This window comes from Lampetra planeri, chromosome 5, assembly GCF_965212315.1.
Source record: "Lampetra planeri chromosome 5, kcLamPlan1.2.h2, whole genome shotgun sequence".
NCBI classification, from domain to species: Eukaryota; Metazoa; Chordata; class Hyperoartia; order Petromyzontiformes; family Petromyzontidae; genus Lampetra; species Lampetra planeri.
The window spans coordinates 18227600-18242503 of NC_136111.1; the positions used below are offsets into that span (position 1 = coordinate 18227600).

The 14904-nt window shown below is 52.1% G+C and overlaps 1 protein-coding gene across 1 annotated transcript; it reads right to left on the minus strand.

Annotated features, from left to right (window-relative positions):
* Positions 1 to 724: 724 nt before the first annotated feature.
* LOC144718586 (uncharacterized) lies at positions 725 to 14359 on the minus strand. Its single transcript, XM_078593960.1, has 7 exons — positions 14260 to 14359; positions 8564 to 8607; positions 7802 to 7867; positions 6868 to 6931; positions 6187 to 6342; positions 1253 to 2073; positions 725 to 878 (listed from the first exon to the last, which is right to left on the minus strand). Exons 1-7 carry the CDS (start codon positions 14329 to 14331, stop codon positions 725 to 727), a joined length of 1377 nt encoding a protein of 458 aa, XP_078450086.1. The 5' UTR covers positions 14332 to 14359.
* Between the last annotated feature and the right edge of the window lie 545 nt (positions 14360 to 14904).

Genomic DNA, 14904 nt, shown 5'->3' on the forward strand with positions numbered 1-14904 from the left:
AGTGAAATGTCGTTTTTATAAAACCGCTAAATTCTGCCGCGGGAAAAACTTATCTTCAAACTACCGGCGAGTGCGCTCAAACGTAATCCATAATTGGCCCAACCCAAACGTCAATTGCAAATCATCTTATTGACATCTATTCTTACGCTCACTCCACACGGATTAAATCGTGCGCGCAACCATGGACTCTCCCTCCCAATATCGTGTCGTATTGTACGCAGGCGATTCACGCAGCCGCCACTATACGTTCGGCACGGCGTAGAAATAGGAATGACTGTCGAATTGGATGGCGATGCGGAATCGCGACGATCCATCGTACTGCACTACCATTGTGGGGGGGGGGGGGGGGGGGACGAATGGGGGGGTGGGGGTTTGCCGATTGGCTGCGGCGCTGTTGTTCGAGGCGCCGGTCTTTCGCGACGAAACCCCATGACGCCCAGCGGCGAACGAGTTCGGTCCCCGATTGTTTTGACGCAACCGACCACGGCTCGGCCCCCCAGCGTGACCTCGGCGTGACCTCGGCGTGACCTCCACGGCGTGACCCTCAGCGTGACCCCCACCTCCCCCCCCCCCCCGCTGTACGGTTCAGTCATAGCACCGCGCCCCCCACCACCACACCCCACACCCCCTTGCGGTTTGGCCACCAAGACTCCTCCTCACGCATATCGGTCGGCCCCCCCCCGCTCCTCCCTCCCACCCCCCCCCCCAAAAACCGAACGTTCAGTCACAGCGCTGCCCCCCGTGGGCCTGCGAAGAAGCCGACGCTGGAGCTGCTCTCCTTGACGGTGACCGTGAGCAGGTTCGCCGTCACGTCCGTCACCATGACGTGCTGCGCCAGGAAGGCCTTGGGCTTCCACTCGGGCGCCAGCGTCGCGGCGCTCCCCAGCCGCAGCGGGGGGCCCGCGCGGCCGCACAGCGCTCCGCCACCCCCTGCCGCCCCCCCCCGCCGCCGCCTGCTGCTGCTGCTGCTGCGTCGTCATGGCGCCCCCCGGCCGGGGCCCCGCCTCGTCCACCTCGCCCGCCTCCCTCCCGTCGGCGCAGCTGCTGTCCGCCTCGTCGTCCTCCTCCTCCTCGCAGTCGTCGTCGTCGCAGTCGTCCTCGTCGTCGTCGTCCTCCTCCTCAGACGAGGAGGAGGACGACGACGATTGCGAGGACGACGACGAGGACGAGGAGGACGACGAGGAGGAGGACGACGACGTCGAGCTGGACGAGGACGACGAGGTGGACGACGACGACGAGGTCGGGGGGGGACGGCGCCGCGGGCGCCACCGCCGCCGCCGCCGCCGCGGCCGGCGCCACCGCAGCCGGCGCCGGTGCGGCCGCCGCGACCGCCGCGCGGGCCGGAGCCTTCACCTCCTCGAGACGAGGGGAGCGGCGCTGCGAGGCCGGGCTGTAGAGGTCCTCCTCGTCGTCGTCGTCGTCGTCGTCCTCCCCGCGGCGCAGGACCATCCCCACGTCGGCGCCGACTCGCCGGCGCCTCCTGCTCCGCGCGCCGGGCACCGGCGCCGGCGCCAGCGGTTGCCGGCCGGGCCGAGCCCGGGGACGCTCGCGCCGCGCAAAGTACCCGGCGCCAGCCCCGCCGCCGACTCCGCCGCCTCCGCCGCCACCAGCAGCGGCAGCGGCGGCTCCGACTCCAACGGACGGCACTGCCGTAGTCCGGCCGCTGTGCATCCTGGGACCGGCGTCGCCCCGACCGCCCAACCCCATGGCCGGCAGCGACGACTGCGTCGCCGCCGCCGCCGGCGCCGGCCGTGGGTCCGGCTCCGCCGAGCTCGCCGTGACGGCGACTCCGCCCAGCGGCCGCAGCGCCGGAGAGCGGTGGTGGAGCTGCTGCTGCTGCTGCTGCAGACAGTGCGGCTGGTGCCTCTGTTGCTGCTGCTGCTGCCTGTGCTGATGCTGCTGCTGCAGGCGCTTGAGCTTGCGCCCCATCTTGCGTGTGGCGCCGTTGGCGATGGAGAACAGCTGCAGGGCGCGCACCTCGTTGCGCTGATGCTGCCGCTGCAGCTGCAGCTCGAGGTGCGAGCGCGACGCGGCGCTACCGCCGCCACCCCGCGGTGGCACCAGACGACGAACCTTTGTGGGGGGGGGGGGGGGGGGGGCGGCAGTGGCGATGAACGATGAAGGGTCGGGTCGTGACAAAGCCCAGCGCCGGCACGTCGCTTGTCGAGGAGGTTCCACGATTCTAATCCAGCAGGCCGCCCTGGCGAATGTACCGCGGGCCCATTAACGTTTCGTTCACTGCTGAACCTCGGAACGCGCGAGCGGTTCAGCGTTTACATTTATTCACAGAGGGCATAGTAGCACCGTTGTTTTTAGAACTGTTCAGAGAACCACAGCAACACGACCGCCGCTCTCTACGATAGCTGGCGCCAAACTGTGCCAAACGCCCTCCCGCATTCGCCTTTCACTTCCGATTCCGTTGCGGTGTATGTACGTGTACACGTCATTAGAACGGAATCAGAAGTTAACCAAACAAAATTTACACCCGCTAAAATAATCCCACGAGGGTCATTCAAAAAGTAACTAGGCCTCCGCTTCACGGTCCAGATTTTACCAAATGGACGTATTCGCAACACACTGGTACAGCATAACACACCGGTCCGAATTTTTTTTATCAGCAAATCTGTTTATCGCTCTTTAATTGACTCTCTCGCCAAGTCTGATGCGATTTGAAGGTTTATTCAGTCTACCGAGACTGCCAGAGAAGGTCAATATTGACCGTTGATTTGGGTCTGTCTAATCGAGGAACCGTCCAACCTTGTCTAGGTCGGGCACGAGTCAAATCTGCGTCTGGAACATGGAGCCAGGCCAATCGTTTTATACTTTTAGGTTTTTACGGTAAAGTCACGTAGATAAAAATATATATATATAATAAAATAAAATAATTAAAAATAAATAAATGAAATCACGACGTTTTGGAGGCAACACAAGTCTTCAGGTGGGACCGTCACAGCCAAATTTACTGTATCGTCGTGATTTAATTGAGTTATTTTTCATTTATTATCATTATTTTATTTTATCATTATTTTTACCTCCGTGACTTTACCGAAAAAACCTAAGAGTATGAATCCTTGCAGCCACGAAAGCTTCACATCTAGAATCGTCACCACGGCTGGCTGCTGCTTTTCGACAGCAGACTGCGAAGCTTTGCGTTCAGCCGCTCACAACGTTCCACTTCCTCCCGCTTCGACATCCCTTTGACACGCACCCCGCAAGATGTTCTGACCGCGGTTGCTAATCGCGGGGAAAATAAATAGAAAACCGCGCACCGCTGTACCGTTTGCTCAAATGGGATTGCACAGAGCCAACACTGCCGCCCCCCCCCCCTCCGTCAAACTATCGCAGGCCGCGTCTGCGGAACAGCGGACCGGCTCCTTTAGCGGTAGCCTTGCGCTTGTAGGAGCACATCGCGATTGCCAAGCGTGTGAACACTAGCACACGGTGCCAAGGCCGGCCGCTCGCTCCTTTCAAGACGTCCGTTGTCAGTGACCGCAAACGCTCTTGCGGGATAATTTGTTTTTGTGCAAATCAAATTGCGGGCACCCTCGTTCACTCACGGCTTGTGTTGCCTCCGAAACGTCGTGATTTTTATTTTATTTTTATTTTACTTTTATTAATTTAAATTTTTTACCCCACGTGACTTTACCGAAAAAACCTAAGAATATGAATCCTTGCAGTCACGAAAGCTTCAAATCTAGAACTATTAATTAAACTCCACAAATTCCCTTACACGAGACCTGCAGTACAGGCGGTCTCTGGTTTACGACGGTCCGATTCACAAACGGTCCACATTCGCGAGGTTTATGCAATGCCACGGCCATGGATCGATTTTACGACGCAGAAACTTGATTTAGCGACGCGTCTTCTGACACGACTCCGAACGCATTTGAGCAAAGTCGGTCTGGACTCTGGTGTGACTTGGCGTGTAGGTTTTGTTATTCGAGTTTTTCGTGGGTATTTAACCTATTAATCCTTGTTAAATACGACCGATAAAAGGAAAAACACATCGGAAAGTGACGGTTCTACCGTTTCTACCGTTTCTATGACAATGATTTATGACGACGGAATTTCCAGGAACGCATTGTGTTGCTGTAAAAGCAGGGACCGCTTGTATTTAGCATAACTTCATTCTATCAATGAAATTCCCCTACATTTACTTTCGCACAGATCTAGAACTCAATGGGACCTGCAGGCAATCTTCTAGAAATCGGTTCGTGAAAAATTAACCTTCGTTCACCGTTCATGGAATTCTCTAAATGAGAAATTCAATTAACTCCCACACGGACCTGCACGGCGTTAAACACACGCTCATTCACTCCCCGTAGAGACCAGCTCCGTTTGTCACTTCTATTCGCCACCGTCCACGATCTATTCATGGACGCGACGACTATTCACCCTCTCAACGGTCTGTTAGCGAGACCACTAATCACTTCAACGCACGTCTAGTAATTAAATTACGTACTTCTCTTCATCACCTATGGGACGTAAGGCTACAATGAGCTCTTTCTATATTTCCCTGTCTCTGGCTGCATGCTGCACCTCTCCCCATGAGAGGTTCTTCGCTACGTGGTTTTTGGCCTCCCCGGTTTTCTTTCGCGCGGAGGCGTCCATCTCGGGGCAATTTACGGGATGTGGTTCTGTTCCAGTCTTCATTGTTTCATCTCCGTTGTGATGTTCCGGCTCCGTGTCCTCAAGTACAATTCACGATTGTATATTTAGTTTGGCCAATATATACGGCAGATATTTCTCAGCAATCCATTGTGGAAGGCCTCACAACCTTTTCCATGTCTGCTTTTTCACGACCCTCCAGCATTCAGAGCCATAAAGCAGGATGGACTTGACGTTGCTGTTGTATATTAGGACTTTGGTGTTAAGATTGTACTGTTTGGACTTCCAAATGGTTCGCAGTTGACAGATGTGGCCCCCTAGCTTTTCACAGGGTTGCCTTTATGTCTTTACGGGCCCCGCGTTCCTTGCTGATGAGGCTGCCCAGGTAGGTGAAGTCATCCACAAACTCCAGTGGGTCACTGTTTATAACAACGGGGGTCACAGAGGTGGGATTGATACACATCAATTGGCATGGTTATCGAGCCCATCCATTGTTTTTCTGTAGGTTGGATTGATTGGTGGACAGGACAGCAAGGTCGTCGTCAAGGCCTAGGTCCTCCACCTGGTTGAACATGGTCCACTGGATGCCTCTGGGTTTGTCCGATATCACATTGCTCATGATCCAGTCCATGGCGAGGAGGCACAGGATGGGTGAGACGATGCCTCATTGCCTCAGTCCAGTACAGGGAACCACTTGGGACAGAGTGTTGCCCACCATTACACTGCATTCAAAGTGTTCATACAACTTTCCTATGATGGAATTCCATCGGAGCTCATTATCTTCCAAAGGGTATCCCCCCCTCCTCCCCCTATGGACACCGTCAAAGGCTTTCTTGAAATCCACAAAGTTAATGAACAAAGGTGCATTTCATTCTAAGCACTGCTCAATGATGTTTCGCAGTGCAAACGTCTGGTGTATACTTCCAAATCCGAATCCGGCTTGCTCCTTGCTCAAGCCTGGTGTCAATGGCTGTCTCCATTCTGTCGAGGAGAACTCTGCAGGAGACCTTTGCTAGGAATGGACAGCAAGGCGATTCCCTTGCCAGTTATTGCAGTTCTTTAGGTTGCCTTTCATTGATATTTTAACGGTGAGACACCTTTAGTCCACTCATCAGGGATGTTGTTAGACGCTACGGAAGAGGTCAGTTTTTTTTCGATCATTGTAATTTTTGTTAACTTTCAGTTTCTTTAGGGGGTGGCATTGTTCGCGCCACGCCCAACCCACAACCTGGAGGGCCAGTGCGCTGGCTTTCGTCCGGCCTCTCGCCTGAAACCAATCCAGTTTTGGTTAAACCTGCCAGATTTAAAAGTGCACAGAGGCCTTCTATCCTCATACTCTCTCATACTCTGGCGAGGTTGAGAGAGGGCCTCCCATTCGCTCGACTGAGATCGATTGAAGGGGGCCCCCCACTCAATGTTACATTAATTCAAGGGACCCCAATCCACACCCATACTGGCGTACAGTGTTGAAGGGACCCCTCACTCGCTGCCAGCGGCAAGTGGTAGTTAGTAGAGTGTTGGGGGCGGGGGGGGGGGGCGTGTCAGTGGGGTGGAGTCAGGGGTGCGGGGGGCACACACCTTGTACACTGGCTTGTGTCTGAAGGCATCAGGGTGGCGGGGGGGCCCGGCCCCCCCACCCGGGCCGTGGGGTGGAGGGGGGGCGGGCGACGCCGTGGGAAGGGCGGCCGAGTGAGCGGCTCGCAGGCGCCCGGAGAGACCCGCGGGGAACCCCTCCTGTGCGCGCACACAAAGACAAAGATCCCCCGCGTAGCCTTTAACAGATATGTTGGGGCAAGTGCTGTTAGCGAGTAGCACCCATGAAGGCCGGCATAACAAACTAGGCGGTGAGTCGCCACCACCACCACTCCCGGCAACCTTTGTTTCCCCAGTGGCAATGTTGACACATCACACCCGGTACTCGTTCGAGGCCAGGTCTACCTCGGGGAGTCCCAGGACCGGTTCAGATCATCTTCACTGGTATTGGCCGTGAGCCGGCATTGAACTCGTGTCACTGGGTTTGTCGCGCAGCGCGCTACACTGCCGCTCACACGCGCGTGCATACTTACACGTGGACGCTTGTGTGTACGCGCCGTGTCCCTATGGACAGTTGTACGTTTCTGCACGTGTGTGCACCATGTCCCTGTGCACACGCACGTGTGTGCACCATGTCCCTGTGCACACGCACGTGTGTGCACCATGTCCCTGTGCACACGCACGTGTGTGTGTGTGCGCATGTGTACTCCGTGCCCCTGCGTTTACCGGGTCCTTGCGCGGGCGTCCACGTCGCCTTCCACGTCTCCCCATGGCCGACTTCTCCTGCTGACTGTGGTGTGCACACACACACAAACACGTGCATTGTACAGTGTGTACAGTGTGTACAGTGTGTACACAGTGTACATGGCCCACCGCAGCCTTCCCGAGCACACGCACTGCACACACTGTACACGGGCCGCTGCAACCTGCAGCCGAGCACTGTACACACTGCGCACCGCTCACTGTAGTCGACCGCACACGTGCACTGTACACGCTGCACTACACACAGACCACCGTGCACACTGCACGCGGCCCAAGGTGGCTTGGTCGCTAGGGTGGGTGGCTTGCAATTGGAGGGTTGCGAGTTCAAATTCTGTTTGGGGGCAAGGGTTGATAGAAACGAGTACCAACTTTGTGGGGGAACCCAACCGTGGTTGTCCTATGGACATACTAAAGTCACGTCAAAGGAAAGTGGAATTTCCATCACTGGCTCGGGGCCGGAAACAGGAGCTGAGCACTCCCCTCAATGTGGCAGTCATTTGAGCAAAACATCTGTAGACTTCTGAACAGTACCTGCCTCCACAGCCCATGTTGTCTATACAGGGGGGTGGTCATTGTTTGTCTGCTTGTATGAAGGACGCTGCTGCTACTGGGCAGTTGGAGGCAGTCGCCCTCCCACAAAAGCGGAGGGCAGAGGAGCGACGCTCACAACAACGAGCGGAGCGCCGGGCGGATAAAACACAGCATGTTGGCACAGTAGGGGGCAGAGGTGGTGCCATCCTACTTTTAGGCAACCCATGGCACCTCGGTCTGTCCCGTGACATCGTATTAGCGAGCCTTCGACACTTCACGTGGCCTCGGAGTGTACCTAGCCTGGCACAAGGGCAGTGGTGACGTCACCGCAAATGACGGCTGTTGTTATTGTGTAGGCTCTACTCACATCCTCTCGAACGCCAGGAGAAGTCGTGGGTCCAACAGATTCTCCTCGGGCTCCCAGCTGTTGTGTCTGTGGTGTGGAAATTAAAACCAAGGTGTGTTTATGCACGCACTCGTGTGTGTGCGCATGGCAGTGTGGTTTTGTGTAGATGAGGAGCGGTAGTGTCGTCTGTGCCCTGCGTTACGAACCCGGCGACCCGAGTTCCAGTCCCGCTCACGGACAACATCGGTGACAAACATTTAAACCAGTCCTGGGCCTCCACTACGTCAACTCAGCCTTAAATGATTACCCGCTGTGGTGTGTAAACACCGTCATTGCGCCAAGCAGGCCTTCATAGGTGCTCGTTAACAGCACTTCCCCAAAGCCTTGTTGGCTATGTGGGGGACGGGGGTCCTTGTTTTGCACAGCAATACTAATGGTCATATGATAAATAAAATAAGCAGACCACACGTCTCCTTCACACATCTGTCTCCTTATATTAAAAACTAATTTTTTTTTAATGTTTACGTGATTCATCGACGCACAATGTCCCCTGCGAGCGAACAACCCCAGCGGCGTTCATTCAACACAAGCAAAATCTCGGGACCGGTTTCAAGAGCGTCCCATCGGCAGAATCGGGGACACGCGGCTAACCTTGCCAGACGTTCATTGGGCAAGAGACCTCCCTTGAAGTTACGGGTCCCCGCCGTTACGACAGCAAATAATATCTTGTCCAGGCCTCAGGACAAGCCTGGCCTCAAATGGAGCCATGAGTAGCTTACTCACTTGGAAGACCAGCCCTTCCATTTGACCAGGTACTCGGCCTTCCCCTGTGGAGTCACACGCACACACACACAATACACATGCCACACACACGATAAACATGACACACACACACACACGATAAACATGGCACACACACACACGATAAACATGGCACACACACACACGATAAACATGGCACACACACACGATAAACATGGCACACACACACACGATAAACATGCCACACACACGATAAACATGGCACACACACACGATAAACATGGCACACACACACACAATAAACATGGCACACACACGATAAACATGACACACACACACACACAATAAACATGTCACACACACGATAAACATGGCACACACACACAGTAAACATGTCACACACACACAATACACATGCCACACACACGATAAACATGGCACACACACACGATAAACATGGCACACACACACAATAAACATGTCACACACACACGATAAACATGGCACACACACACACGATAAACATGTCACACACACACAATAAACATGCCACACACACGATAAACATGGCACACACACAATAAACATGCCACACACACACACAATAAACATGCCACACACACGATAAACATGGCACACCCACACAATAAACATGTCACACACACACAATAAACATGTCACACACACGATAAACATGGCACACACACACAATAAACATGTCACACACACACACAATAAACATGCCACACACACGATAAACATGGCACACGCACACAATAAACATGTCACACACACACAATAAACATGCCACACACACACAATAAACATGCCACACACACGATAAACATGGCACACACACACAGTAAACATGTCACACACACACAATAAACATGTCACACACACACAATAAACATGGCACACACACACGATAAACATGGCACACACACACGATAAACATGGCACACACACACAATAAACATGCCACACACACACACAATAAACATGCCACACACACAATAAACATGCCACACACACACACACAATAAACATGTCACACACACAATAAACATGGCACACACACACACAATAAACATGCCACACACACAATAAACATGTCACACACACAATAAACATGCCACACACACAATAAACATGCCACACACACACACACAATAAACATGCCACACACACACACACAATAAACATGCCACACACACACAATAAACATGTCACACACACAATAAACATTCCACACACACACAATAAACATGTCACACACACGATAAACATGGCACACACACACACAATAAACATGTCACACACACACAATAAACATGCCACACACACAATAAACATGCCACACACACGATAAACATGGCACACACACACAATAAAGATGTCACACACACAATAAACATGCCACACACACACACAATAAACATGCCACACACACACAATAAACATGCCACACACACACAATAAACATGCCACACACACACAATAAACATGCCACACACACACAATAAACATGCCACACACACAGCCACACACACACAATAAACATGCCACACACAAACAATAAACATGCCACACACAAACAATAAACATGCCACACACAAACAATAAACATGCCACACACACAATAAACATGCCACATACACACAATAAACATGCCACATACACACAATAAACATGCCACACACACACAATAAACATGCCACACACAATAAACATGCCACACACACACATACAATAAACATGCCACACACAAACAGAACGCACACCGGTTTAGCATGTAGGCTTTCGCGACCAATATCATCCATTCTATAGGTTTTTAGTTCTGGTTAGATTGCGTAAATATTATAATGTGTCGTTAAACCCGCCACCACCCGACACAGCCAATGAGTAAGGTTTGTCACGTGAACAGAACGTGCCAATTCGTTACTAGAACAGCACACCAAGCCATAACATTAACAATCTGATTACGACGTTTTGACAGTAATTATAACCGGCATTAAATACAACGCGAAGAATCACCCAATGTAGCCTTCACCAGGATGTTCGTGAGCACACCACATCTCGTCCCCAATGCCACCCTGTTATCCGCAATTCCACCCTCTAATAGAAGCACTTTCTTACCCCTCGCCGAATGGACATGTGAAAACGAGCCTTCGAACTCGTCGGATTTCTCCAGGATAAATAAATGTTCCGATTATCCGCAATTTCACCCTCTTTTTAAATCTTTTATATTAAGTTCGCTTGCGTGCGTGCTTGTGTGCTTGCTTGCTTACGACCGTGCAATTCTTTCGGTCGTTTTTTAACCCACTTCCCGTGATCCAATCGAGCTGACATTTTGCACACAGACTCGTTGTGCGTGACAATTAATTTTCGTGAAAAAAACATTTCCAAAATTTTACACTGTTTAGGGAAATTTTTTTAAATATGTAATTACCAATTGCTTAATGGTGGCAGACAATCATCTGACCCATAGGTGGCAGCCATCTCAAGCCAGAGGACGAGAGGACTCTAGCCGCCACGCATATAAAGGATTTCTAGTGAAAAACTTTGTTTTTACGGGTTAATTTTTTACACAGTCTCGCACTCTTATCTCCAGTTTCACCCCCTTTTCCGAAATTTTGCACTCATCCCCAATTTCGCCCTCATATCCGCAGCTTCTCAACCTTGTCCACAATAGCAGTGCACTTCGAAGCCGAGATTGAAAACCCATTTCTTCAGAACTGCTTTTTGTGCTTGGTTTGTTGTCCGTCCCCGCACCTCCGATTAGCGCGATCGGCTACGTACGGTGCTAAAGAAGTTCAACATACAGCACGCGAAGTGGCGGTGAAGTCGCGACTGATTGCGCCAGGCTAGGTGCACTTTTGAGGCCACGTGATGTTGCTATCAGGTCAAACAGAATAGACACCCAGGTGGTTATGGGATCGTGGAGTGTGAGGTCACAGGCAGATGAATCACGTGTGTCCCCACCGTGCAAAGACACACACACACACGTGTACAACAGTTACTAATATAAGATGGTGAAATATATACATCTAGTACAAACATGTCACTGCAAATGACCGTCAAACCAAGGCAAGCATCTATGAAGGCCGGCACGTCACACAGAGTGGGTGAATGGCCAGCCTTTGTCTCCCCTGTGACGATGTGTACACACCAGGTACTCATTTGAGGCCGAGTCGACCTAGGGGAGGACCGGTTTATAATAATCGGTCACTGGTGTTGGTGGGCTTGAGCGGGAATCGAACTCTAACCGCTCCCCACACAGTGCCTGTGTACACACACACACACACTACTGTAGCATGTACACACACACACACTACTGTAGCATGTACACACACACACTACTGTACCGTGTACACGCACACACTACTGTACCGTGTAAACACACACACACTACTGTTCCGTGTACACACACACACACTACTGTAGGATGTACACACACACACTACTGTAGCATGTACACACACACACTACTGTAGCATGTACACACACACTACTGTAGCATGTACACACACACTACTGTAGCATGTACACACACATACTACTGTAGCATGTACACACACACACACTACTGTACCGTGTATACACACACACTACTGTACCGTGTATACACACACACTACTGTAGCATGTACACACACACACTACTGTACTGTGTACACACACACACACTACTGTAGGATGTACACACACACACTACTATAGCGTGTACACACACACACACTACTGTAGCGTGTACACACACACACACACTACTGTAGCATGTACACACACACTACTGTACCGTGTACACACACACTACTGTACCGTGTACACACACACACTACTGTAGCATGTACACACACACACACTACTGTACTGTGTACACACACACTACTGTAGCATGTACACACACACACACACTACTGTAGCATGTACACACACACTACTGTAGCATGTACACACACACTACTGTAGCATGTACACACACACTACTGTAGCATGTACACACACACTACTGTAGCATGTACACACACACACACACTACTGTACCGTGTATACACACACACTACTGTAGCATGTACAGACACACACACTACTGTAGCATGTACACACACTACTGTAGCATGTACACACACTACTGTACCGTGTACACACACACACACTACTGTAGCATGTACACACACACACACTACTGTAGCATGTACACACACACACTACTGTAGCATGTACACACACACACTACTGTAGCGTGTACACACACACTACTGTAGCGTGTACACACACACACACTACTGTACCGTGTATACATACACTACTGTAGCATGTACACACACACTACTGTAGCATGTACACACACACTACTGTAGCGTGTACACACACACACTACTGTACCGTGTATACATACACTACTGTAGCATGTACACACACACTACTCTACCGTGTACACACACACACTACTGTACCGTGTACACACACACACTACTGTACCGTGTACACACACACTACTCTACCGTGTACACACACACTACTGTACCGTGTACACACACACTACTGTACCGTGTACACACACACACTACTGTACCGTGTACACACACACACACTACTGTACCGTGTACACACACACACTACTGTACCGTGTACACACACACTACTGTACCGTGTACACACACACACACTACTGTACCGTGTACACACACACACACTACTGTACCGTGTACACACACACACTACTGTACCGTGTACACACACACTACTGTACCGTGTACACACACACTACTGTACCGTGTACACACACACTACTGTACCGTGTACACACACACACTACTGTACCGTGTACACACACACTACTGTACCGTGTACACACACACACTACTGTACCGTGTACACACACACTACTGTACCGTGTACACACACACTACTGTACCGTGTACACACACACAGCACAATCCTTTAAACACATTAAATAGTAACGAAGTAGACGCATATGCTGTACATGCACGCATACATTTCCAGAGAAGCGTTCGTGCATGTACACATCCACTGCACACAGACGGTATAAACACACACACACACACCCCAACCCACGTACAGACACATTATACAAGCATACGTACACCTACCCACAGGACACAATCACACGTGTACACGTACTGAAATGAAGTATACACAAGCACACACATACGTGACACACACACACACGCACACGCACACACATGCACACACATGTACACACACACATGCACACACACACACATGCACACACAGGCACACACACATGCACACACATGCACACACACACATGCACACATCGTGCACACACACACACATGCACACACAGGCACACACACATTCACGATGTACACACACACATGCACATACACACATGCACATTCACGATGTACACACACACATGCACACACACACATACACGACGTATGCACACACACATACACGACATGCACACACACACGCATACACACATGTATACACACACACACATGTATACACACACACAAGGAGAGCTGCAACACGGCGGTGGCGATGCAGGAGGAGGTCGCACTGCGGCCTAGCGCCCAGCACAAGCCGAGAGCGGCTCCCCCAGCCCCATCTCCCCTCGTCTCCCCCCTCGTCTCGCCGCTCTCCCCCGCGTCCTCTCCACCACCACCACCACCATCATCACCCCACTCTCTCTCCATCTTCATCTCCTCCTCCTCGTACCTTGCGGAGTCTTTTCTTCAAGATCCTCTCCGCGGCGAAAACCCGCTCTCCCGTCCCCATTATCTCCTCCATGTTCGCCTCTCTCCCCCCTCTCCCCTCCCTCTCCCTTCTCTCTCTCCCCCCCCTCTCCCCTCCCTCTCCCTTCTCTCTCTCCCCCCCTCTCCCCTCCCTCTCCCTTCTCTCTCTCCCCCCTCTCCCCTCCCTCTCCCTTCTCTCTCTCCCCCCCTCTCCCCTCCCTCTCCCTTCTCTCTCTCCCCCCCCTCTCCCCTCCACTCTCTCCCCTCGTCACCTTCCGTCTCCCTCCCTTCTCTATCCCGCGCCCTCCCACGGCCGTTCCTCCTCCTCTTCCTCCACTCTCTCCTCCCCCTGGTCACCTCCCTCTACCCCTCGCTCCCTCTCTCGCTCTCTTCTCTTAGCTCCTCCCTCCTCTCTTCCTCTTCCCCCACCACACACACACACCACACTCACCACACACACACACCACACACGCACACCACACTCACCACACACACACAACACACACACACACCACACTCACCACACACACTCACCACACACACACACCACACACACTCTACTACGGTTTCACCAACTCTCCCTTTTCTCCCCCCCCCTTTCCCCCCCCCCTTTTCTTTCCGCCCCCCT